At 37.8% G+C, this 26,227-nt stretch overlaps 1 protein-coding gene across 1 annotated transcript in view; it reads left to right on the forward strand.

The window, feature by feature from the left end:
• Positions 1-26,227, forward strand: part of BABAM2 (BRISC and BRCA1 A complex member 2) — a 161,411-nt gene that overhangs the window by 13,490 nt on the left and 121,694 nt on the right. Inside the window, exons 3-4 of the mRNA XM_088524258.1 lie at positions 5,073-5,149; positions 12,983-13,077. Coding sequence (XP_088380384.1) covers positions 5,073-5,149; positions 12,983-13,077 — 172 coding nt within the window. The remainder of the gene's footprint in view (positions 1-5,072; positions 5,150-12,982; positions 13,078-26,227) is intronic.

Consider the following 26,227-nt stretch of genomic DNA (forward strand, 5'->3'; position numbering starts at 1 on the left):
ACCTAAGTTGTCACTGTATACTGTTCAGTTCTTGAAGTTCAAACAAACCAGTTTGGATGGAAATGAGTTTTATGAAACCAATGGGTTTAACTGTTGGGCAGGTATTTGGAATAATTGAAATAATTATGTATTTGGTTTTCAGATTTTAAAATTAAGATATGCACGCAAACAGCAAACACTCTAAATGTAAGTGGATTTTTATGTTTCCGCAAAGCAGTGGTGTGTGGCTTTATATTTTAAATGCAAGTTCCTTTATCTTATAAATGTAAAATCTATATATCTCTATTTATATAGATATAAAAAGGGGAACTGTTGACTGGACTATTTTTCTCATTTCAGAATTTGCCCAATTGACAGAATTTTGGTTAGATCTGCTGTTTTTCAGCAGCAGCTGCTCAGTATTTTCCTGTGTATTTGCAGGCCTCTGACAGCCTGTAAAGCTTTGTGCAACGTGACAGAGAGTTCCAGTGTGGTACAAGTTTTTACTAGTAGAAAATAGCCTTCTAAAATGTCTTTTCTGATGCTTCCTTTAAAAAAATAAATAAAATAAAAAATCACTTCCTGACCTTCCTTCTGTTCTCTCCCCACCCCCTCACCCCACCATATATTGATATGTAGTTGTGAATTCTGCAATAAATTCTTAATTAAATGTAATCAAATATTGTGTTTTTAAGGAACAAAGGAGCAGGTTTTCATCTATAAAGACAGGAAAAAGTAAGACTCTAAAGGCATAAGAATCGAAAAGTGATTCAAGTTGAGTTTCCCGTCAAGGTTTTCTCTTCTACCAAAGTATACAAATAACAGAAAAACATGGTCAAGTTCTGCCTCTAGAAGAAAGAAGAAACATTTTATTTTCTGTCCTTACTGGTTTAGTTTATATGAGTTATTTACTGTGAATTTACTTTTCCTCAAAGGTCACAGAGAATCCCAACCGCAAGTTGCACCAAACACTCAACAAAGGCTTATGTTCTGTTTGTTTTCTGCTTGGAATTTATATATATTTTTTGTATGTAGTTAAGGATATTCCTTTGTCCTTGCAACTTATGAAGCTAATGATTCTTTGATAAATCATTATGGGAGATCTTGGGCTACATGGATGCTTTCCTACGTAAAATAGTGGTTACTTAAATTGAGGTATGTGCTCCGGTATAATATTCACCATGAATATTAATAAGCAGGGAGGTGGCACATCTGTTCATTGTAACGTGAAGTCAGATTCTGAAATTAATTCAGGTAGGTGAACAGTTTCATCTGATTTGCTAATTTGCTATTAGTAAGATCAGACAAAAAGTAATCCCTAAAACACCTTATCACAGCATAATTTTATGTGGAACACTTTAACCAAGATCAGCAAATGTATTAAAGAAAAAAAGGTATTTTTGAGAGAGGGTAGGTCAGACACCTTTTCAATCAATGAATGTGTTGAGGAAATTCAAGTGAGAGAGCACTGTTGTCTGTATTCAGACAATTTGATATGACGTTCTGGCAAAATAAGGTCACACACAGACTGCTAGAATTTGTATCAGCATTTCAATGTCCCTTAGGAGTCGTCGTCTTTCCCTGTTTATACTAAAAAGAAACCAGCTTCTTTCAAGTGGACGTATGTAAGATTTTTGCTTGGTTGCTCAGCCTACTGCAGTTTTTGAAGTCTTTCATGCAGCCTAGTTGAAGAGTGTAATTTGGCAAAAAAATGACTGTGAATGCCGTCACTTTCCATCACTTCTAGAGCAGTAAAATTTTAAAACCTCTCTAGTGGAGTATAATAATCTAAGAAAAGTACTTAGTTTTGCTTTTTGGGACACTTACCATTAAATCATGTTTTTATTTTAACGTTAAAGAATATTATACTTTTCCCTAAGTATTTCCAAATGGCCTGTTGTGCTAAAAGAAAAGATTGAAGCATATTCGTAGGATCCAAAAATTGTGTCTGTTGAAAAGCTTATAATGGTGTTATTTTGGTGGTATTTGAAAAATGTGCCTGAAACCGTGACTTGTGAGACTTGGAGGGAAACTTCCATTAAATATTAACTGGTGTTGCAGAGATGTTTCAGAACCTGTAAAAGGTTCTTGGTGGTGGTAGCAGGTGGATTTTTTTTTCCTTCTTTCTTAGCGTGCTGCCTACCATTAGCCTTATGTGATGCGAACCTTAGAAATGACTTGATGATCATCTCATACCTGTAGATGTTAAATTTATCTGCAGCCATTAAAATCCTCTGGCAGTGGGTACTCCTTCCTGTTTTGTTGTGCTCACCTACTGTTTCATTTGCCTTGGGGGGTTCAGACTTGCATATTCTCGAAAAAATTCAAGAAATCTGATTTTGTTCCTAGTAAGGCTAGTGATACTCACTGCTCTTGCTAAGCCCTACCTAGATGCAGTTGAAAAAATGAGTATGGAGCATTGTATCATCAAAATAGTTTTCAGCTCTGGTCCTGTCGTCCAGTGTGTTGTGTTCCCTCTCGCGTTGGCATCACCTGCAGATTTAATAAACGTTGTCTCTCTCTCATCATCAAAGACTTTTAATGAAATGCTAAATAGTACTTCATTAGAAGAAAACCCAATCTGTTTGGGTTACCCAATCTGTGCATTATTCATGGATGAAAAATTTTGAACTAATCTTTTTGAAACTAGCTTTCTGGCCAGCTCTGTGCACATCTGATAATTGTATCTATATTTTGTTTCTCTAGATTGTTTTGCATTATGTTATCACAAGGCATGGCAAAACCTTTCCAAAATGAAGACAGGATGTACATTGCTTCCCTTTGATTTGCAAGACCAGTTACCTGTTTTCTATTTTTTTTCTTTCTGGCCATGTGTATAGCCCTGTAACATGGCTTTTGTTTTATTATATGGTTTGTAGTACAACCCTGATCAGGTGTATGAGCTTAGGCATTTTTTTTTTTTTACCTCTGTCTACCTTTTTTTCCCAGTGTTGGTTGTGTCTAGCGTTAGCAAGTCTTTAGCTTTGAGCTTTATGTAGCTTGCAACAAGTGTAGCTCTGTGTTAGAAGAGCAAGAAAATGTCTGGCAAGATTAGCTGTGGGTAATAGGAAAGCAGTGAACCCCTAAGGGCTTCTGAGGCCTACACTGCTGGGACCGGTTGTGCCACCAACCTAGAGTGATGAGAGCCCCAGGACTGCTGAACCGTTCTGGCAGCTGTTGTTCTTGCATCTGGGATTTTTTGGTTCTTTGCCGTTCAAAGATTTGGGTACGTAGCTTGTAAGGTGAGAAAAAGTTGTGCTTCTCTGGCCTGGAGGCTGGAAACCTTTCCAGTGACACTTGTATTCTTGCGAAATGCTCATTCATCGCCTCAGTCAGGACTCATGGTGTTTCAGACAAGCATGAGGTCGGAAATGTTCACAGATCATAACTTTAGATGCTGAGTTGCCATAGCTTAGAGTACTAGGTTTTAAAACCTCCTGGAAGCTTACTGTGAGACTTTCCGCAAGTGGAAAAGTAAATGTTAAAGTAGGTAAAATAGGCAGGGATACTCAGCACGTAACCATCTTGCTATGGAATAGATAAAGAACTGTCATGTGAAAAATAGTGTATACAACGTCAGTAATTTGACTTCCCTGATAAGTCACTGATGGTAATCACTGATGATAATCACTGATAAATCACTGATGACTTTCACTGATAAGTTGTTCTGATGACATCTTCACAGTCTCCCATAATCATTCATAGCCATTCCCACATCATTCACAGTCTCCCATAACATCTTCATAGGGAAGCTCAGGAAGGGAAGCTCAGGAAGTATAGACTGGACGAGTGGACAGTGAGGTGGATTGAGGACTGGATGGATGGCAGAGATAAGTGGGGCCGAGTCTGGTTGGAGGCCTGTGGCCTTGGTGTCCTACAAGGGTCAATACTGGTCCTGGTGCGCTTCAACTTGTTCATCAATGACTTGGACAAGGGCACAGAGTGCACCCTCAGCAAGTTTGCAGATGGCACCAAACTGGGAGGAGTGGCCGACACTCCTGAGGGCTGTGCTGCTATTCGGAGAGACTTAGACAGGATGGAGAGTTGGGCAGAGAGGAACCTCATGAGATTCAACAAGGACAAGTGCAGGGTCCTGCACCTGGGGAAGAATAACCCCAGACACCACTACAGATTAGGGGCTGACCTGCTGGAAAGCAGCTCTGTGGAGAGGGATTTGGGGTCCTGGATGATGACAGGTTAACCATGAGTCAACAATGTGCCCTCGTGGCTGAGAAAGCCAATGCGATCATGGCCTGCAACAGGAGGAGCGTTGTCAGCAGGTCAAGGGAGGGGATCCTGCCCCTCTGCTCAGCTCTGGTGAGGCCGCACCTGGGGTACTGGGTGCAGTTCTGGGCTCCTGAGTACAAGATGGACATTGGGCTTCTGGAGAGGGTCCAGCGGAGAGCCACAAGGATGATTAAGGGACTGGAGCACCTATCGTATGAGGGCAGACTAAGCGAGCTGGGCCTGTTTAGCCTGGAGAAGAGAAGGCTGAGAGGAGATTTGATCGACATGTTCAAGTACCTGAGGGGTGATTGTAGGGAGGATGGGGCTAGGCTCTTCTCTGTGGTGGCCGGTGACAGGATGAGGGGTAACGGGGATAAGTTGAAACACAGGAAGTTTAATCTCTGTATGAGGAAAAACTTCTTTACTGAGAGGGTGACAGAGCCCTGGAACAGGCTGCCCAGAGAGGCTGTGGAGTCTCCTTCTCTGGAGATCTTCAAAAACCCGCCTGTGCCACTATGCTCTAGGTGTCCCTGCTTATGCAGGGGGCTTGGATTAGATGATCTCTAGAGGTCCCTTCCAACCTTAACCATTCTGTGGTTTCTGTGATCTTAAAAACAGGGATTTTCTGTATGTTTCTTACATTAAAATAGGAAAGAAGTTTCTTAGCACAGATTTTGAAGCTTCTCATGCTGTAGTGAGAAATGCTGCTCAGAGGAGATTGGGCCTCAAGCAACCTTCCCACCTTTTCTTCTTTTCCAGTATTATAAAGATGTATTCACAAATTTTTACTGCATCTGTCACTTGTACTCTGTAAAATAATGTTTTTTTACACTACCATCTTAGCAAATTCTTATTTTCTGTTTTAGATGTACATCCTTGACTCCTGGACCTAGCTGTGATCGGTTTAAACTACATATACCTTATGCTGGAGAAACACTCAAATGTAAGTAAAAACTACTGTTATTGCATCTTGGCCCTTATTTCAGCAGCTGTGTTCTTTATCAGGTTATTTTTTTTGAGAGTGTCTAATTATTCTAAGAGTGAGATACCTGTTTTCTTTTAAGGCTTCAGCAGCAAGAACATGCAACCTGTGAAAATATCTATTATCTTTTTTTTTTTTTTTTTTTTAAGATGTTTATAGCCTTCCTAAATATAGTGAAAAATTTGGAAATGTGGACATCACAAGTTCTCCACCGGCCACTGCTTTTTTAAAAAAAATTAAAACATTATAACTAAGCCAATCTCATGTCCTTTTTATTTAGCTTCACTCGTGACTTAAATACTCTTCTTGTTTCTTTCTTTCTTCTTCATCCTTCAGTGAGGATTCTTTATTCAGCTCTGTCAAGAGAAGTCAGTCTATTCAGTTTATGGGTATCTCTGAAGTTCAGCTGGTATAGTTTCCCAGGTTAATGTCAATTTGATTTTCTGATCTAGTACGATAATTAAATCTTCCTTATTCTAGGGTGTTCTGGAGAAGCTTGTTTGCCCACTGTTCAATTAGTCTGTGTTTTGGTGTTTAGATAGAGTTAGTGGTTTAGTTCAAAGTATTAGAATAACGTTTCTTTTTTATGTTTTTAGGATATATAAAATTATTTTCTAAACATTATCTACATAGGAGAAATAGTAAAGTTCTGTTGATCTACTTAGAACAGTAACAGGTAATCTGTATTGGCCATAGACCTGTTTAGAATTTCCTTGCCTTTGCAACTTTTTTTTTTTCTGAAAAAGAGTGCAATTTGGGGATAGCATGGATTTTTGTGATGGAGAGTTAGTGGAGTATATTAGTTTTAATGCAGACATTATTTGACGATTGATTATTATCTTCTGGGTTTATTGAACTTAACCCTTTTTATCTCTAACACTTGAAATATGAGGGAGTGTAAAAATCAAATAAAAGAAGTTTACAACTTACCAGTTTGAGATGTAAGAAGCACTGGTGCGACTACATCTGGACTACTGTTTCCAATTCTGAGCCCCTCATTACAAGATTGACAGGGACGTACTAGAACAACCTCCAGGAAAACACCCTGAAGATGATCAAGAGACTTGGTCATCTCATATGACAAAAGGCTGGGACTACTCAGTCCGCAGAAGAGGCATCTCAGGGGAATCTTATCAAAGTGTGTAAATACCTGGTGGATTGGAATAAAGAAAATGAAGCCAGACTTCTCTTAGTGGTATCTACCGATAGGATGAGGGGAAATGGTCACAAACTGAAATACAGGAAATTCCACTTAAACATGAGAAAAACCTGTTTTTGCTCTAAGAATGAGTGGAACAGTTTGTTCAGAGAGCATGTGGAGTCTCCGTCTTTGGAGATATTCTAAGGCCATCTGGACAGAGTGCTGGGCAGGCTGGTCTGCTTGGCCCTGCTCTGAAAGGAGGATCAATGATCCTTTGAAAGGTGGGCTAAATGATCTCCAAACGTGCTTTTCAACCTCAGTGATTTGGTGATTCTGTGAAAAGATGTTGCCCAAAGATGCAGATTCTTACTGTGTACAGAAACGTTCAACATTTAAAAAAAATTACTGGTTTAATAGTATCTACAGAGACTGTATCACACGTACTATAGCTCTCTGAGACATTTTAAATAAGAATTATGTTGTATTCCTTCTACAGTAGTTTTTCTTTATATTACATGTTAAACTGGATGAAAACCAACAGTCAAGTTTGTATGTCATTAAAAGTATTTTAAAGCTACATTTGCCACTTCTAAGGAAAGCTGTCTTTCCTAGAAGTTGGTCTGAAAAATTATTTATGTGTTTATATGAGAGATCACATAGACTCCAGTGTCAGATTCCTGTGAGTGTTTTAGCTGTTCTAAAAGTACCAAAACATACCTTGATATATTTACTAATAGTCCTTTTCCAAAAGATAAAAATGGCGTATTAGGTCCTAGCAGTTACAAAAATCAAAAGACAGGAAAACATGGTAATGAATTTACTCAGATCCTTCAGTCGGTAAGGACTATGTTATATAAAGAGAGCTACTCTGATGGGTAGATTTATTTCCACATTTAAATAAGGAAAAAAATAAAAGTGATAAAGTAGCAGCCTCAACCTGTTTTAAAGTCTTGATGTATACACAATGTATAGCCAGTGATACTTTAGACTCATTCCATGGCCACACTTGTGATGGAATGAAGAAGCTTCGTTTGATCACGTTGGCGTAGAGAATGCCTATTTCCTGTGGGATTATTTATCAACATAAGGGATCCTATTCTTGTATTTTAAGAGTTTAAATTTTAATCTGTTTTTCTGTAGAGGCTAGAATTGTTGTTGGATTCATAGAAGAAAACAATAGATTGAAATGTCCCTGTGTGAGGACATGGGCATACAGACTGGACTGTTAAGTGACAGTAGTTGCACTATATAGAAATCTTGGTATGCATTAGACTTCATTATCAAGAAAACAACTTTTTATTACTTTTATTATGATTTTTAATCCAAATTCAATGATTTTAATATCACATAAACAATTAATAAAAGAAAAAGCATTCTAGCACTTTTTTCCCACCTTTCCAAAGAACAAAATCACCTAGTTTAGTCATGCACCGTATTTTATTTTTATGACCAACTGAATAGTGAAGTTAAAAAAAAAAAAAAAAAAAAAAAAAAAAAGCTCCAGAGGTACCTAATAATAGCAGTGAATTCAAGGAATAATTCTTCTCTGTATTTCAGCATTGCACATTTGAAAATGATCTGCATGATTCAATCTTACTGAGTGTGGAATAAATATGATGCCAGCAGATTCAAGAAAATTTTACAAATTGTCTTGTGCAACGATAGTCATGGAAGACTACTGTGGTATGCAACCAAAGATCCATAGGTGCTCCGTTTTAGGATATGTTATCTTTCAAGGGCAGAATATTGCTGCAAAGGAAAGTTGTGAAATCGACCAGAATAAAGAGAGTGTCTGAAAATGTTAAGGATCTCCAGTGCATGATCTTCACTATAAGGAGCCAACTACAGGCTGAAGTGTGTGTTCCTTTGTGGTTTGTGCTACATCCTCTTTGCAACAGATGAGATCTTTGTGTATCATCAATCATAACTGCTGCCACTGTTTATACACCTTATTAATACTAATACCAGTGTGTTAAAAGCTGTTGGTGTACTGCTTTAGGGAAGTCTAACTGCCCTGTTTTCCAGAAGACCAATTCACTGCTGTTTTCTGTAAAAAGGGAAGACCTACATGCAGGCAATGCAGTAGCTTGGTCCCTGTAAAGCGTTTTGTTTTCTTAGCTGTGTGTTAAGAATGGTTCGTCTGTAATGTTAATACATTTTCTTGAGATCCAATTAGGAATTTTATCTTTTTTTTCAGATGTCGTATTCACCTTTTACATTGATTCTGAGCTTTTGGCAATTTATACTGAACAGTTACTCAGCTCCAGTCAAGATAAGACCTTGGAGATCTCAATGTTTTTATGTTGGAGAAAACATCAATGCTAGAGATAAATTGGTGTGTTGTCCTGATTGCTTTCCATAACATTAAAGGGAGTTTTAACTCCAAGAAGACTGAATGCCTATGGCATTCTGTTAAGACTATAAGGTCTAGTAGGAGGTTGAATCCACGTTGAAAGTACAAAGCTTGCTCTTGGTGGTAAGCAAGTATGTCCTTTATTGCTCACTGAACAACTGTATCTATTGAGTACAGGTCAGTGTCCTTCTTTGAGGCAAAGTGTTTTGTGCTTCTTGCAGGCACTATTGGTCTTCCTTGCTAAAACATCAAGGTAAACGTCAAAGCATTAGTTCTCAGTATAAACAGAATTGTAAGCCTTAATCGTGTTGCTTATATTCAGAGTTAAAATATGCTGTTAAGAATGAGTTCTTGAACATACTCGTGGTCCAAGGAACCCTGCAGTCCATGTCTTCTTTCTGATTTGCCCTGGAATCTGTGTCTCATTTCTGACTTGAAATTTTCATTCAAGCTTCCGCTGCTTTTTGTGGCTAAAGGAGCCTGATTTTCCCCTTCCCTTCACATATTTTTTTGCCTTTTCCTTTCCCAGGCACTGCTCTCTGAGTCCCTGAGTACTGTCATCTGGAATTTAACAGTGATTAAACAATGTGTTGCCCTTGTGATGGTTCTGTTCTTCTCTGGGGCCTCTTGAGCTATAGTGTTTTCATCTTTTGTCTGATGTTAGCTGCTTTTTTATGTGAGTGGATTACAGCTCAGGGTTCTACTGTCACCAATTTGTTTGATTTCCTTTATCTGAGAGTGATTCTTCTGTCTCATTTGAGACATTTTTTTTTTCGCTTGTGATTTCTGTTTCCTGGTTTCTTATATGTTTTTAGTTATGGGCCTGAGAACAGGAAGTCACTCTTTCACTGGCCCACTGGGTAGTTTAGGAATATTCCGGTAACATTCCGTATAGTGTTTTATCTGTTTTTCTGCTTTTGGAACTATTTTGATAAATTCATCTTATCTTCCTGTGGTTTTCTACTTTAAGGAAGTAATTAGAAGCAAAATAAAAAATATACACGAGTGCATGACCTTCTTGTTGTTCTTCTAAAGGCTGCTTTTATTGGTTATTTGCTAATCACGGTTTATGGTGCCAGTAAGCACCAATGTTTACCTGTAAATGTAACAACGATTTTTGCGAATTATTGTATGCCTGCAGATTTGCATGACAGGGTTGCTGCGGTGAACTTGTGTGTCTTTTGTGCAAGGCTAGGTCGTTTTGCATAGGTTGTGGTTTTCTAGAGGTTCTCACAGAGAGGATGTTTTGGGTGCTTTAATTGAGATTTTACTAGTTTGATAACACTGCGCTTGTGCGGGGTAAATGTGACTTGTGCCCCCCTGCACTCTCGGTTCTTGGGGTGGGGACTCGCTTCTACCTTTTGTTGCTGTCCCTTTTGCTTGTGTTTTGGACCTTTCTTGAGCAAGTAATTTACAGATTATTTTTCCAGACTGTAGTAGTATATTTTTGCATATATTTCTCCTATTAAATTTCTCCTATGCTCTCTATTAACAAGTTTGTCTTTGAGTCTCTGATTAACATGCAAAGGCAAAAGCCAAGCTTAAATCATCACAGCTTCTTGCTGCCAGGTGCTGTGTCAGCTTCAGGAATATTTCTGTCTTTCACCGAAAAACCTGTGAAAAGGTTTAAGCTATAACTGGTTTACTCTGATAGCATCACTGTTGAAGGTGAGTGGGCAGGTGCCACAGCCTCTCCAGATGCCCTGTGAGGGTGACTGTCCTCCCACCTGGGCACAACTCCGGCTTCAGCTGAGCGTTTCGGAGCAGCTTCCGAGGCACAGTTAGTCTTCCCATAATTGAGTATTGAGAGAGCTTGGTACTAGCAGCACTACAGGAAAAATGAAACCACTCTTGTATCTCTTTCTGACGGCAGCTGTGTGTTTGCTAAGGCTGTGTGTGTATTGCTGTTTTGAGAATTATTCCTCTTTGCTAACCAGTTAATAAGGGATTCCACAAGTATCCTACTGACTGCTGTATTTGATTTAAGGCATGTAGAGGAAAAGTCTCTGATTCCTGTGACAAGTCAGCAGGCTACATGAGTTAGTTTAAAGCCTTTTGTAGTGCCAACTGTGATCAGTTGGTACCTTGGTTATAAATCATGGTGAATAAAAGTTTAGATAACTTTAGATTTCATTTCTACCTGTGAAGAGAGTCAGGACTGTTTCAGGTAAGATTTTATAGATTTGACAACGAGATAAATGTGATCTGAGGCTTTTCCTGCATTTCTTAAATTGGAATGGTCATCAGTGCCTTTGCAGAATGCTGCACATCTCGCCTTCTGCCAGGGGACCGGGGTGAATAAAGTGTTGGAAGTTATGTGGAAGTACACGTTCAGGTGTTGGAGATGGATGTTTCATTCTGGTGGAGTGAGGAGCGCAGTGTTACAATTTTCATATTTTTGTTTTCAAAATGAAATGCTAATTATTCTCAAACTCTGAACACACTAGTTTTGCAAGTAATTTTACTGTTGAAAACTTTGTTTTTACCCCACATAATTATATCTGAAGAGGGCAAATCACAAATATAATGGAATGAACAAACAACCCTAGTCATCAAAAATTGCATGACTTTGCTAGATCGTGATAAAATGGTGTTGGTGATTCTAAGTGTTGAACACCTTACGTTTGGTAAACTCATTGCATAGACTAGTGTTAATACTTACACCAATTAAAGCTGTGTTTGCTGTGAATTGTGCCATTATGATTGCTTGAGTGTCTTGTATTTGAATGTAAAGAATTATTTTTGTTTTATGCTCAATATCATAGCCATGCTAACTGTTAATTGCAGTTTAAATTTCTCTGGGTTTTCAGTGCTAAGAAATATCAAGAACTTGAGCAAAACTGAAATAGTGTATTGCTGCCCCTCATCCTTTAATCTGACTTGTAACTGTAGATTTTAATGAGAATAAAAAGCTTCTGAAAATATAACTGCTTATGCTTATTTGTTGGTTTCTTGAGGCGAAGATGTCACTGTTTGTGTCCTGGTGTCATAAACTAGACAAGACATGAAAGAATCTATATGGAAGAGGAAGGGATAAGCAGAAATGATACAGAAACTTTAAACATAGGTGAATGTGTGTTATCAAAGAGGAGATACTAAAAGAAGGAGAAAAAGTAACAACCGGCTGAGTGTCTTTTGATGTGAGGCTTACCAGAGAATTGAACTGAGGGTTTTTTTTTTTTTTTTAAACTAGAAGAGTAAAACTGTATTATGGTCAAAAGCTTATTGCCCTTAATAGAGTGCTGTGTTTAATTCAGAAAGTGAAGACTTTCTGAGCTTACCATAAATACACAATTTATCACCTATGATAGAGAAGAGGTAGTTTCTGGTGAGCAGTGTTGTACTTATGTACATGTACAACTTTGCTCTCTTAAAGTTGGCATGCGGAGAATGAAGAGCATGCAATTATCAATTTAATAAGAAAACTATGGGCTAAATGAGTTATTTAGCATAACATCAGAGCTTCATGATAAAAGCACAGATACAGCCATTTTATCCTAGCTTCCTAAATCACAGACTTTGCTTTTCCTTTGTGCTATTTGCAGAGTTATTTTTGAACTATCACCTCAGTAAGTAATTGTATCTTTTGTGACATTGGCAGGATGAGAACTTAGCATCAAACTATGATGAAGTTTTATATTTTTACTTTATTTTCTAAGTTTAAATGCAGAATACTATATTGCTTGTTGTCAGAATTTTGATATTTGGCATGATTCCTATAGAACTGCTTTTTCTTCCTTCTAAGTGTTGGGAGTTCGGGAGTTTGGAGGAGAAGAGGGAGTAAGTGCTGCTAGTTTTTAAGGCTCCAGTATTTTGAAAATTCTATTTTTGGTGATAGTCTACACTTGAGCTTTATTTAAAGGGCAAAGCACCACACTCTAAAGCAGGTGCTTTTTTAAACTGAGATCGCATTTATGACTTGGAATTTTTAGGCAACCCCCAATAGTGTTTGAATTACTAGTTGAGATCTGAAGCAATAATATATTTCATCTTTTCAATGCTTGCAGAGGAGGAAGAAGCAGTGCCTCAAGAAGTTAATTTAATTCCCTAAAATATCTGGTAATTGTTTTGCATGTGAATCTTTTTGGGGAAAAAAGAAGTGTAGACTTGTACATAAAATATATTTAGTACAGATACTGGGATTTTTTTTATATATGTATGTGCATGTGCTTATATACAGGCACACACAAGCACATACACATATGTGTTTATACATACACTTACATAAAATATTTATGTGTTTATAAGCACACACACACATACAAAGGTACAAACAATGTTTTTATTTACTGCTTTTCAGGGGATATAATTTTCAATGCTCACTATCCTGACCTGCCACCAGATTTTATCTTTGGAGAAGATGCTGAATTTTTGCCAGATCCTTCTGCCTTGCATGTGAGTATTTTGCTGTTTGAGAAACTTACATCATGCAAAGACACTTGGCTTTTGAGAATAACTTCTACAATAGGAATGTGCTAACAATGCAGATGAAAGCAAATTGGTAACTCACTGTTGTGTGAATGTAAACCCATTGTCTTCTAACATGGTTTAATGTTGAATATATAAATGTGATCTTACTTTCATAGTGTTTTAATCAAGACAGGATGGTATTTTTAATACACTATTCTGAGTTCCTTTAAAGAAGTTCTATTTAACATCTGACTGTTTTAAAAGATCTCCTTTTTTCAGTAAGGATTTAGTCAGAAAAAGAAATTTGATTTTGTGTAGTGTTGACAGCTTTGTTTTTCCATGAGGAAGGGTAAACCTGGTTGTTGGCATCAGTCTGTCAAGAAGAGCTATCTACTCGTATGAGGTAGTGCTGCTGTAAAGAAGAAGAAATGCACTTTGAAAAAGTGACAGTGTCAAAAATTAGTTATATTAAAAAGATGCATATTTTTATTAATATGCAAGAAAATTCAGCACAATCTGAAACCAGACATAGTGTAGGCTGCTCAAAATGAGCCTTGATAGGTAAAGCTTTGTTTGAAGAAGCTGATACCAGGTATGTGCTTAAAATATTTCTGTCTGAGAAGTTACTAGTTGCAACTAACACCTTATCAAGATATCTCTGACACCCAGAGCTTTTTCCCTTCTTTCTCTCTCCTGTCCCTGGGCACTTTGCTGCTTATTTTGCAGACCTGCAGGCCTCTCTTCCGGGTCAACAGTATCAGGTGTCAGCAGGGTTTGGGCGTTTTCATCCTAATTGCCATCGGGTGCCAGTATCCGGTGGTTATGGTCTGGAGTTTAGTGGTGGTTCGACAGGTATGCCCCTGCGGTAGAGCTCTACTGTAATTCCTGCTCTGTGACAGATAAGAAAAATGTATATATGAAAAAAAATCCAAGTATTGGCATGTGCGGTTTTGAGCAGCAGGTGGGGAAAGTAACCGCATTTTATATTGTCTGCAAATATAAGTCCCTGGCAAAAATATGCACCTGGGATGCCTTTCGATTGGGCTTCTCCTGGTGTGGAGCTTGTGAGCACGTGCCTGCAGCTGCTGAGCAAATGCCTTTGGAAAGCCTTGTGCCTCTGCCTTTCCATCTTTCTTCCTACGGCACATTACTGAACAGCATATATGCTTTACCTTTTGTTGTGGCACTGCCAAATGGCTATCTCTTTAGTCTTATTTACACAAAAAGTTTTATTTCATTCTAAAAGTGCTGTCACGATCTTTTATTTGCTTGCTCTTTTATTTTCTCCTTTTCCCGTTTTATTATTTCACAATGTTACAACTTCCTGGGAAGCATACCCAGTAGTAGCACCTGTTTTTGCAGTTCTTCAGTGAAGAGGGATATCTTTGTAATGCTCAGAAAGGCTGAAATGAGTAACAAATAGCAGAGGACTTAGCAATTACTCATCGAGAAGTTTGGGGAAGTTGCAGAAATGCCATTCATATGAAGAAGATTGCTAAGTGTGATGTAGTGCTATGTTTCTCAAGTGAAGAGAGGGCCTATTCTTAGTGATCTATTGAGAAACCTGTAGAATTAAAAACATCCTTAGTTCTCTTTCATTCTTACCTTGTTCATAAACGCTGTTTTCTTCTGTCATCACTGAAGTCTCCTCTCCTGTTCATTAGAAAACAGCTTCAAGAGTTATTTGCCACTTGATGCATAATAAGATACCAACTAACCTATTCTAAAATTAACTTAAAATGATCCAAAACCAAGATTGTTTCAACTTAATATCTTTCCTTTAGTAATTATGCCTTGGAATATTAATATTCCCTATGTAAATGTAACCTTTCTGATAAGGTCCTTGGTCTTTCTCCTGCAATCCCTCCTGATGTTACCAGAGCCTGCCACCTCCTTTTTACAGCTGTGATGCTGTTATTTTCACTTCTGCACTTGCCTTTTCACGTTCAACATGGGTTGCAAACTTGTTTTCTCTAGAATGTTCCATTAACAATAATTTTCTTACCGTGATATGTATTTGAATAACTCTCCACAGTTATCATAGCTATTTAATGACGATAATTGAATTCTAAAATATTAGTAGAATTTTTGATGTGTTAACATTTTTCTCCTAACTGTAAGTAAAAATTGATTAGTATATTGAGCATGATTTAGTGCTCTTAATCTTGAGCAATCTTCGTACACTTCAGATGTACTCATTAACAACTGAAACTGAATCTACAATTCATAAAAGCATGTAGATTGTATTAAAATGAGAACACTGTCCAGAGAGTCTCCAAGCATGTAGCAAATGGCAACTGCATCTGTGGGAGTTCTGACATTAAGCCTTGCTGCACTGTTCTCAACTTCTTGAAAGTCTTGTTTTTCAAGGAGAAGTCATCACATGTTGCTATGTGACTTGTTAGGCATCACTTTACTCTGTCCGAGTAGCAGGTACTGTCGCTTGTGTGGCTTTAGTGCAGGCTGTCCCCAGACTTCCCAAGGAAGTGTGAATGGCTGCACTGCCCATAACTGCAGTCTTTCCTTCACTTTCCGTAACTGGAGGCTGACCTTCAAGTTGAGTTTTATCTAAGGGCCGTAGCAGGTGTTTAGTCAGGCAGCTGGACAGCTGAAATAAGATGTCTGAAATAATGCACTTGAAAAGGAGATGCGGTAAGGTGAACACTTTGTAGTTTTTTTTTTTTTTCTTCAAATAATATCTAATTAAGTGGGGCTGTTTTTTTTAAAAAAAGGAGTGTGATGCCTTGAGTATTCCTGTCATATATATTAGCAGCTAATCTACTGATTTGTTAAATTGGTATGAAAATTTAAAGATTCGAGTCAAAGGATTTGTAACTCAGTCTTGCTTCTGTAAATTGCGCAAATGCTAAAATCATTTTGAAAACCTAGTTGAGTCTCAGTTCAGCACTGCAAAATATATATTTTCTTGCAGGCTCCATAAAAGTAACTACTCTATTGGTCATACTGTGTTATGAGTATGTATATCCTGATATTTTTTAGAATGATGTCAAGATTGGTATTATATTTCAGACGTACAACAGTTCCTTTTATTTTAGCTTGTAATTCTGTTGTACCAAAGGGACAAAATCCTTGAATGCGTGAATTTATTCACGCTCAAAGCATTACTAGAAATAAACATATGTATTTTTTTTATTTTCATTAAAAATTTCCTCAGTAATAGTATGCATTCAATACTTGTGTGTGTATAGTATGCATAAATAAAACCAGCTTCCTAAAATGTAAATAGAAAAGTTCTACTCCTCTCTAGTGTTTATTCATTTTGGATGGCAAGTATTAGAAATGTATTTTAAAAACAACCTATGATTCATTCTGTTCTGATTAAAAATTCAGTTGGCACAAAACAAGATTAGTGATTGTGTACGGATGAGATTAATTTGGAGCTCATTACAATGACGCCAGTTTGAGTAACAAGAATTGTTTGTTATGTTAGCCCAGTTGATTGTTAATGTGAGCCAGTTAATGATTGAAGTGCCTATGCAAAAATGTTAACCCCACTTTTCCAAAGTTTTTTTAGAAGTATGTTCTGTTTGGCTAAGGAGAGACGATAGGAACATAGGCAAGCTACCTGTCAGTTTAAGGATTTTTAAGTCTCCTACTTAAGAGCTCTAGTTAGTGGCCCCAGAATGGTTCTGCCCCTTACTGCTATTGGAAAGGCTCCGTGTAGCCCTAGTGGGGATGGAGGGAGGAGGACGTTGGCATTTCCTGAAACCCGGTGAGTGCTGAGTCCGTCCCTGTGGGTTGGGATCCGCGGGAGCCCTTCCTGCTGCGGGCACCGGCGAGGAGCGGTTGCCACCACAGGCCTTCTGACACGGCTCCAGCACCGCTCTGGGTCCTGTGCACGGCACTGGGAAGATGGTCTCGTTGCTAATACTGAGTACAGATTTCGTTTTGGGGGCAGTTGATTCAGCTAATAGTTCTACTCAAGTATATTAGCTGTCATGTTATATAAGAATGTTTTGTGTTTATTTTAAATTCTTCATGTCTTCGTAGATGTTGGAATCCAGGATGTTTGTCATATGGCTATATGTGCCTGTGTTCAAAACCTTTATTATTACTTTTTTGTAATATGTCCTGTTGAGTTAGATTTTAATGGGTAGTGAAGTGATTCCTCCAAATATCTTGCTCCTCTGTAACTATTCTTCTTCCACTATCAGGTGCATGACACAGATGCTTAACAGCATAGTTTAAAAAAATAACCTTGCATTAAGTAATGCTATTTATACTATTTTGTTCTAAAAAGATTGTTGTGTAGTTGACAAAAATGCAGATGCTTCTCACATGTTCTAGTGTGAAAGCTGCTAAGTAAGGGTAGTTGAGCATGGTGGTTTTCAGAACATTACTTTAAATAAGCAAGGGGAGTTTTTGTGTTTTATCCAGGAAATGTGTAGGAAAGCTTAAAGTATTTTAGCGTTACTGCTTCTTGTGCTTGCTGCGTTTGGGATGTCAGCAGAAGATTCTATTCTTGAACCACTCACCTGCTACACTCATTCTAAAAGCTTTTATTTATCTACTTTTTAATTGAACATGGGGAGTTTTCAAGTGAAACAATGCAGAATCAGATCCTTTATTCTATTAGAAGCTTCCTTCTTATTTTGAAATCTTTCACAGTCACATTTTTTGTGTTTCCTTTGCAGTCATGTCATGACTTTAGGTGATGATGTGTTAGATTATTTATAATTCAGTGCTATTCACTGTAGAATTTTCTAAAACCAGTGTGAATTCTGGATCCTTTTGTTCCTATCCTTCTACATCAATCCTGCCTATCCGTGTGTACACAGGGGATGTGTGTGTATAGGGTAACTGATATGTAGGGCTAGATTTTTTATATGTGTTTAGTTGCTGGGGTTTGTCTGGCCTGGATACACCACCGTGGCTGTTCTGGTAGCCCTCCTCCCTACGTAAAGATGCATTTTATGCCATCATATAGATCAAATCAGAAGTAATCTTATTTTGAATGTCTTTTTTGTCTGTTTTGAATGCCTGACCTCCACGTATTTCCTTTAGTTTTGTATTTTTCCCTTAGTTTTTAGTATTTTTCCTTAGTATTTCCTTTTTCCTCTTTTGTTTCTGTGGCTGTACTAGAACAAGATATCCTAGACAACCCCCAGGTTTCGTTTGCCACACGGGTTTTCAGTGAAGCACCCCCCCCAGATCAGGAGTTGCAGGCGGGAGGATGGAGAGGTCTGTGTCGCGCGGATCCTTCTGGAAGGTGCGAGGGGATGAGGGCCAGCGGCCTCCGCGGGGCCCGCACTGCAGTGCGGTGGGGATGGAGGGCCTGCAAACAGCGTGGGAGCAAGACTGCAAGAAGAGGACAGGACAGTTTTGCCCCTCACCAGCTCTTCTTCCTTCAAGGCATTTTTGCTTCAGTAGAGTATTCCTTTTTCTCCTTTGTTCAGTCTTCTGAATTTCTCTTCTTATCTTCTTTTATTTCTCCTCTCTTTGTCCAGAATTGTTAATATTTATGGAGCTGAGAGAGGTTAGCTACCTCGTACAGCACTGCTTCGTTTTCTACTCATGCAAAAATCTTTGTATGTACTTACCTCATTTCTCTTTTCCGAGGGTTCATCATCACTTCCTAGGCTAACTTAGAAAAATTGGCTCTCTGTTCCGAAGTGTAGGAAGAAGAGAAATCTGCTGAGCTCTGAAGTTCTGTTTTAGTTGATCATAAAGTTTTAAGTGGATCTCTTTCTCCTGCCCACACTCCATGGAAAGTAAAGGAATGTTCCCTGGGACTCAGAGGCCCAAATGAATCATTCTTTAAAGAAGATTCACTGTGAATAGCTCTGCTTTGGCCTCATCTGCTGGGAGGCAGGAGGCTGCTGCAAACAAGTGTGTAGCATCGGTACGTGACGTTGCCCGAATGTGTCCTCCTGTTTACAAGCTTATGGCCTTGCTGCAGTGCACTTACCCTTGAGGTGTATTCTCTGTGCAAGTGGTACCATCACTGAGCAAGTGCTCTCTCATAGATCTTCTGTTAGCAAGCAATTGCCCAAAACTATGGACTCTTACTTGCTGTTATTATGAAGAAAATTATTTTTTTCTCTGATGCAGCTGTATTTATTTGCAAAGCTTATGCCTGCTCCCCTGAACACAAGTAGTTTCTTTATTATACCTCCTAACTCTTTTTCCATTCACTTAATCCAAAGGTTTTTGCTTTTTTTCATGGTGTTTCATCAGTATTTTTTTAATGTTGAGTATTTGCTTTTTATCTTCAGTTTCTCTACTTCTTGTGTCTGTCAGATATTAATTAAAAAATTGCAGCTATCCAGTGCCGTAGTTGCTTTTATTAGCTTTTAGCTCCCTTAAAATCGGGGTTAACAGTTTTTCTAATCCAAAAATGGGTAAGTATCCACAGTTCGGTACAAGTGTCTTTATTTAATTTGGGCAGGGAAGAAAATATCTGGTAAGCCAGGTAGGCCTGCCTTTCTTCCTGAAAGCTCATTAACGTAGAGTGCAAAATGAATTCTATTTGTTCTCACTAAACGCCTTAGTAAGAAAATGTTCCATTTGTTTTTTGGCAAAGGCTTATTTGTGTTTGATAATGCAATTATCAATTAATGTGTAAAATCTAGAACATTAGCTATTTTGAAAAAATCTATTTTTTTTGGTTCAGGAAATACTAGATTTAGGAAAGTATTGAGAATGTGCATGGATGCATTTGATTTCAGGGATATGCAAGTGAAAGAAAATGTTTTGCTGCCATGCAAGCTAATATATATCTGATAAGAAATTTAATCATTCTGCACTAGTAAAATGAAGAAAAATGATTTCATGGCTTTTTATTTGTAGTATTGCAATTAAAAGATTATTTTCACCCATTACAGGAGCATGACCATTTCATTCCATGATCAGAGTTAAGTGGGCCAGAATTTTGGAGCATGATAACAAAACACTTAAATTTTAATGCAAGGACTGAAAAAGACATGTAATGTAATGTTTGTTGCAGGCCGTGTCTGATGTAAACTTGAACCCAGTGCATTGGCTCCTTGAGCTTCTGGATCTCCTTTTGAATACGGTTGAATTTAGTTTCATTTCTTTGCTGGGGCATAGCTGCTACTGGTCTTAAAAGTGTCTGCTGTCTCTTTACTAAAATCAAGTGCCTGCTTGAATGATTACTATCATTTACTCTGATGTCAAATTACATAGATTAGCCTAAGATGAACACTTACACAGGTGGGTGTTAGTTTTGGCTGAGAGCTGAAGTATGAGCACTAACAAAATCATCTGTTGTCTCTCAGTAACCAGAGTTCGTGCATGGCAGCGTAGACCTCAGGCTCATCTGCAACCTCATTCTGCTCTGGCCCTACAGTCCCTGGAGACCTAAAAGATAAAGTAGGGCAGGCTGGCATCTTTTGGGGGCTTAAGGGCTTAAGCTGGGCAGGTAGTCAGTGAGTTGAGGCACAAGCCAAAAGCTTAGGCTTTGCCTAAACCTCTATTTTTTATCAAGTCCAAGCCCTGTGAGGTAGTTACTGCTCATTTGCTCTTTTCATGCATCATTCATTATCAGTTCTTTGTATAGCTGAACTTCGAACACATTTCATATTTGTTTCACTTCTTAAATCTTTTTAATTTTGCGCTTTATTTACAAGCAACATTAGATGCTCTCCATTTTCAGCTCTCTGGTATTCTTCCCAGTTCTCCAGAGCTTTTGCCTGACTTTATGTGCAAACCCTCTAACTTTAGCCATTCTGGGCAATCAGTGGCACATAATTCTGGGATTTATCCCAGAATGTTTCAGGATTTATTTATCCTATGGAATCACGTTTTGACACCTGATGATCTTTCAATCCCCTTATTGGTAGGCCATGAGAATAACCAAAGTGTTTTAGGGATGTGGAAGTCAGGTCTGTGCCTGGCAAGATGAGCTGTCTCAATTATATCAGTATTCCTTAAGGAAATCTGGGAGACACATTTCTAGTTGGTGAATGAATGACCTAGCTAACTTGATGCAAGCTTTCTGGTAATTTTTTTGCTCCATTTTGCTGTAATGTGGAGATTTGTTTCTGATGAATAAGTGCCAAATGCCTGGCTTATCACCTGTTCTGCTTTCCTATTGCTTCCCCTATTTAGGTGTTACTACCTGAAACTTCCTTTTGTGGTGCCTAAGTAAGTCAGGATTGTGTCGAGCACTAAACCTCACTAAACTGCCTTCTGATAGCCTGCTGTGTCTAGTCAAAAACAGAGAATTAGAATAGTCAAATACAGAGGATCAAAAATTCACAGTCTAATGATTTTAATGCACCTAAAGTGGCACCTTTATATCTGTAGCAGAGGGAGAATTTTCTGCTCCTGTGTTTTCCCGGTTTTGTGTTCTCAAAAAGAGGATGTTGCCTTGGAGTCCAGTTCAGTGAACCATCTCTCTTGTTCCTCCTAACTGTCTTTGAAAAGAGAAAACTGGAGGGAGGCTGCTGATTGTGCAGTGATACAGTGGCACTCTACCCTGTACTAATATATCTTGCCTTGAGGATAATACTGAGACATGAACAAGAGAAAAATGTAAGTTCATGAACTGCGTGGCTATGCTAGCCATCAAATATGAGGAAAAAGGGCCCTCGGTGTTCTTCAAGGGGTGGTTGGAATTGCTGGATCTGTGAATAATCTCAGCAGCAAGGAATCGGTTGGGTCTGTGACTTGTTGCCCCCGACATCATTTGTTCATGCTGCTCAATGTCTTCACAAGGGCAACTTGCAGCCCTGAAAGACAAAACAGAAGCTGTTCCTTTGCCTTGTCTTTCCTGTCATTTTTCAGATATATTGTACCAGTTGTCGTTTAAGAAGCTAAGCTTGACAGATATTCCACTTCTTGTTCTAGAGACATCTAAATCTAGTACTTTGTCCTGTGTTTTTAGGACATACTATTACTCTGTATGAGGACTTAAAGGGAGATTGTGAGAAAGATAATTACAGAAAACACTTGGAGAAAAACAGTGTTTTATTAGAATATTACACTGCAATTAAGATTATGAACGCTTTTGTCAGCAATACTTTTTTTGGCATCAGTAATGTTAATTTTGTAACGCCATCATCTACTTTACTGTCTCTTCCCAACATGTATCCCAACTGACAGATTCTTCAGGCTGAAGCCCTAAAAGATAACATGCTATTGTCACGAAAGTGTGTGCTCTGGCATCATGACGGATTGCCAGTACTGGACACTGATGGCTAGATGTGTTCATGTTATTTATATAGTATACCTGCCTTGGCAGGAAAAAGTGCTAAGGGTAGTAGAATAAATTCTAGTTTATCTTAGTGATTTTAGAGTTTTTTTTTTTTTTTGAGACGTTATTCCTTTAAACCAAAAATGTAAAGCTGGCTATCCCTAACAGGCATATGAAGGTAAAATTTTCTTCTTTATTTGGAAGCTCAGGAGCAGAATACCCCTGTTGGTATTGAGAATACTTTAGTAGGAGCCAGTGAGCTGATAAAATCAGTGTAGCTAACTTTTTGCTTCAATTAATCAAAATATAATTATACTTTATTCAATTTCTTAGTAAAATTTGAAAAAAAAAAAGTTGTTATTAGAGAAACAAGCAAAAATTAAATGATTCTGGTCCTGCGTGTAAAGTTACTGGCAGAATATGCTCCACTTTTTCACAGAGAATCCAGAATAGTAAGAAATGTCTTGGCTTGAAGGCAGCAGCTTGTTAGCTTTCTAGAAATCCATTTACAAGGTTTAAAAAGAGAAGATCAAATCTAGCACAACCTTCCTGAATTGAGAATACATTTAAATTCATTGTATTGTGCCCTTTGAATTCAAGTTGTTGTGCCATGATAATTCATTTTTTTGTAGCAAGTCAGTCATTGCTTATGAATATGCAAGCAGAACAGACTTTTAAATTAGCTGATTACAGAAGGTCAGTTAGAAATAAGCATTCTGTCTGATAATACTGTTGCAGATTTGATTAAATTCTAGGCTGTGAATTGTGTTACAATTATAATTGTTTTTTTCTACCAAGCTTAAGTTTGGGGCCCTGCAGCTTCTTTTCTTCACAAGATACTGATGGGGCAAAGGAATATCTTGCACACATGGTAATTGTCAAAGAAAATACTCATTTTCCCAAATGGAGGAGAGCTCAATCTATATTTTCTTATTCTTTACTGATCTGACTTTAAGCCTAATGTTTTCAAAGCCTTTCCTTATTTTGCTCATTCTTTAAGTGCTTCTGTGTCTGTGTTTCTCTGTTATCTTCCATCTCAATTTCTCAGGCATATCATGCCTTATTTATTTATTTATTGAGCTGCAGAGATCTACAGCTTCAGAGGGCCATTAATATACAAAGATCATCTGTCCCTTACTGCTTCTGCAGCAGAATATAGGAGTCATTTGTAGTAACTCTGGAGGAAGAGCTCTCTTCTTTCTTAGATGATGACATTTGAAGTACTGATTCCAGCCAAATGTTGAACAGTCTTCTGTGTATATGTTTTTGTAAAGAAGAAAATAGTCTTTATTTAGAACTGCTTTAGGTATGTAATTATTAATCAAGAATCACATCGTGTGGTCTGCAGAAAAAATAATGGGGAACTTTACTAAATGTAATCCACTTTTTTAAAGCAGAGTTAGATTTCAGTATAATGGATGAATATTGCTTACCTTGCCATTTCAAGAACTTCAAGCATCTGAGATTTCAGCTAAGCATTTATGTACTAATTTGTGTTCAATTTCTACATTCATTAAAAAAAAAGAAATCTGAGTGTCCCAAATTTTCATATATATGAACTTTATTATCTGTTATACATAATAGCTAGTATAGAGCACAGAGTCTGTAAATTGTTCCGTTTTATTTGCCATAAAAAAGTATTCTTGAGCTGAACCGTTTACATGAATTGCTAAGTCTTTGCTGGTTGCTTGTGCCCCAAAATTGTGATTTCAAGTAGATTACTCCAGAAAGTTGTTCCAGTGGTGCTTTGGGGGAGAGGGATGAGAAGAACCTGTGAAAATAAAATGACAAGTAGATGGCATGTGGGTTTACAGTGATTGATGTGAAACTGCAGCCTGTAGGATGTTTTAAGTGCTGGCTGCTAAGAAACTGAAGCCTTTAAAGTTGTTGCAACGCTCCAGCCCTGTGAATACTGTGAAAAATATCTGTTGATAGAAAGATATGAGCATATGGCAGGTAATTGTCCTGTGTCTTTTCCTGTGAATGATTTCCCCATGGTGGCCCAAGAAGACTATAGCAAAGCAGGAGCTGAATGCAGATATTCCAGTTTCTGGACTAATGTTGTAGCTACTGGACTCTTACCTCCTCTGAATGTGTTCATATAGAGCATAAGTGCTGATGTTGCAGCGCGAAGATCTTTCTCATTTCAGGTAAAGCAAAACTCACACTGGTGCTGGTTTAAAGTTATCATAGTACATGAAGTGTGTACATGTGGCGTGCAGAGATGTAAACAAAATTCAAATCTGCACATGCATTATTCTTGAAAATGATGGATGATGGATTCTATGAAAATGCTGGATGCAAGATACTGTAGAAATGTGTTACCGCTGTGATGGACTTGAGAGATTTTGTTTACTGACGTTTTCTTGTGAAAGTGATTGCAGTTAATTTCTTGCTTAGAAATATAAAAGTACACTAACTTAAAATAAGATCTTGCTGTTTTTTCCTGTAGTATAGCCAGGAAAAACAGTTACAATCTGTCTTCTTTAAAATCACATTCCTGGAAGATATTCTGGCAACCTGGATATTTAAACACATTTCAAAGAAAAACAACTTCGGATCAATTAGAAATTGTGATCTTATTTTCCTTCCGATAGTGTCAAATTATAGCTTGCTACAGATACGGGCTGAAGCTAAGAAATAGGCAATATGCTGTTGTGAAGGCTTTGAATTAGCTGCTTATAGAACACAAGGTTCTTTATGTTCTGAAAATGAGGGGAGATGCTGACATTGGGTAGTTTGCATAGGGTCTTGGTAAATTTTTTGGAAGTGTAAGCGAAAGACTGCAGAGCACAACATGTTCCAGAACAGAACTTAAACATGGTTGCTTTGCCAAAAGTTGAATATTATGGTTACTCTGTAAAGCTGAAAGTACTGAAAAGCTTCTTTGGGGTTTTTAATGACTTGCCTCACCTTTTAAAAAGTTATATTAAGTTTGATATTGTTCAGCTGCATTTTTTTTCTCCTTTTTTTTTGGAATCTAGCTGATATCATTGCCAGTGATCATTTAAATGAATCACTTAAAAAATAGCTTACATTGCCCTCTCTGTGGCTGGCCTTATATTATCTTTACTCTGCATTGTGGACTTGTCTGATGATCCAAAAACATTTCCCTGTCAAACTGTTCATTTATCATGTAGCAATCTTCTGAAAGATGACAATATAAAAAGCCAAGGAATCTAGGTTAAATTTTGCACCCCTAAAAACTGACAGGAATATACGTGTTAGTGAAACTTACGCTCTTCAGTGAACTTATGTAAGTTAGTGACTGAATCATTTGGGGTTTAGTTGGTATAGACATAGATTAATGGTTGCTTATGGTCTACTAGTACCTGATTTTCTCTGTTTATATTGTCATAAAGTGTAAGGTGGAGGGCGAAGGTAATCAATGTACATTCTATTAGTAGTTCCTCTAAAATCTTAAAAAAAAAAAAAACCCTTCTTGAAACTCGTTTCACTAATGAATAAAATCAGCAGTTGTGGGGTAGGTTTCTGTCACAACAGAGTATTCAACTTTCATACGATGAACTGTATAGTCATGGATTTGCAAATAGTTGGGAGTGGCCGGCTTCTGTGTAGCAGTACCTACTTGTGGTGCACAATAACAATTCTGGCATTTGAAAATCTGGATTTCTGCCTTACTGAAGTTCCAACTCTATTTCTTTTTGTATAGACCAAGTTTAGTTCCACTGTTGGAATTCAGTCACTAATTCAAAAAAAAAAATGGGAATTAGCCAGTCATTACAAATAACATTGACTATTACCAGGTTTCTGTCTCTCTATATAAGAAAATATATAGTTGCCTTCTCATGCCGCCAACCTGCTAGTAAAATAAACTGCTCAAGATGAGGAACAAGTGTCTTAAGAGCCAACCAGAGTATTGAGTCCTGCTGGTTGCAGAGGAGAGCATGTACAGAAGTGTGAGTAGTGCCCAGTCAAGTGATTTTTTTGAGTCTC

The sequence above is a fragment of the Tinamus guttatus genome, unplaced genomic scaffold (genome assembly GCF_059628265.1).
Source record: "Tinamus guttatus ecotype Peru unplaced genomic scaffold, ASM5962826v1 Tinamus_guttatus_pri_ptg000208l, whole genome shotgun sequence".
Classification (NCBI taxonomy): Eukaryota; Metazoa; Chordata; class Aves; order Tinamiformes; family Tinamidae; genus Tinamus; species Tinamus guttatus.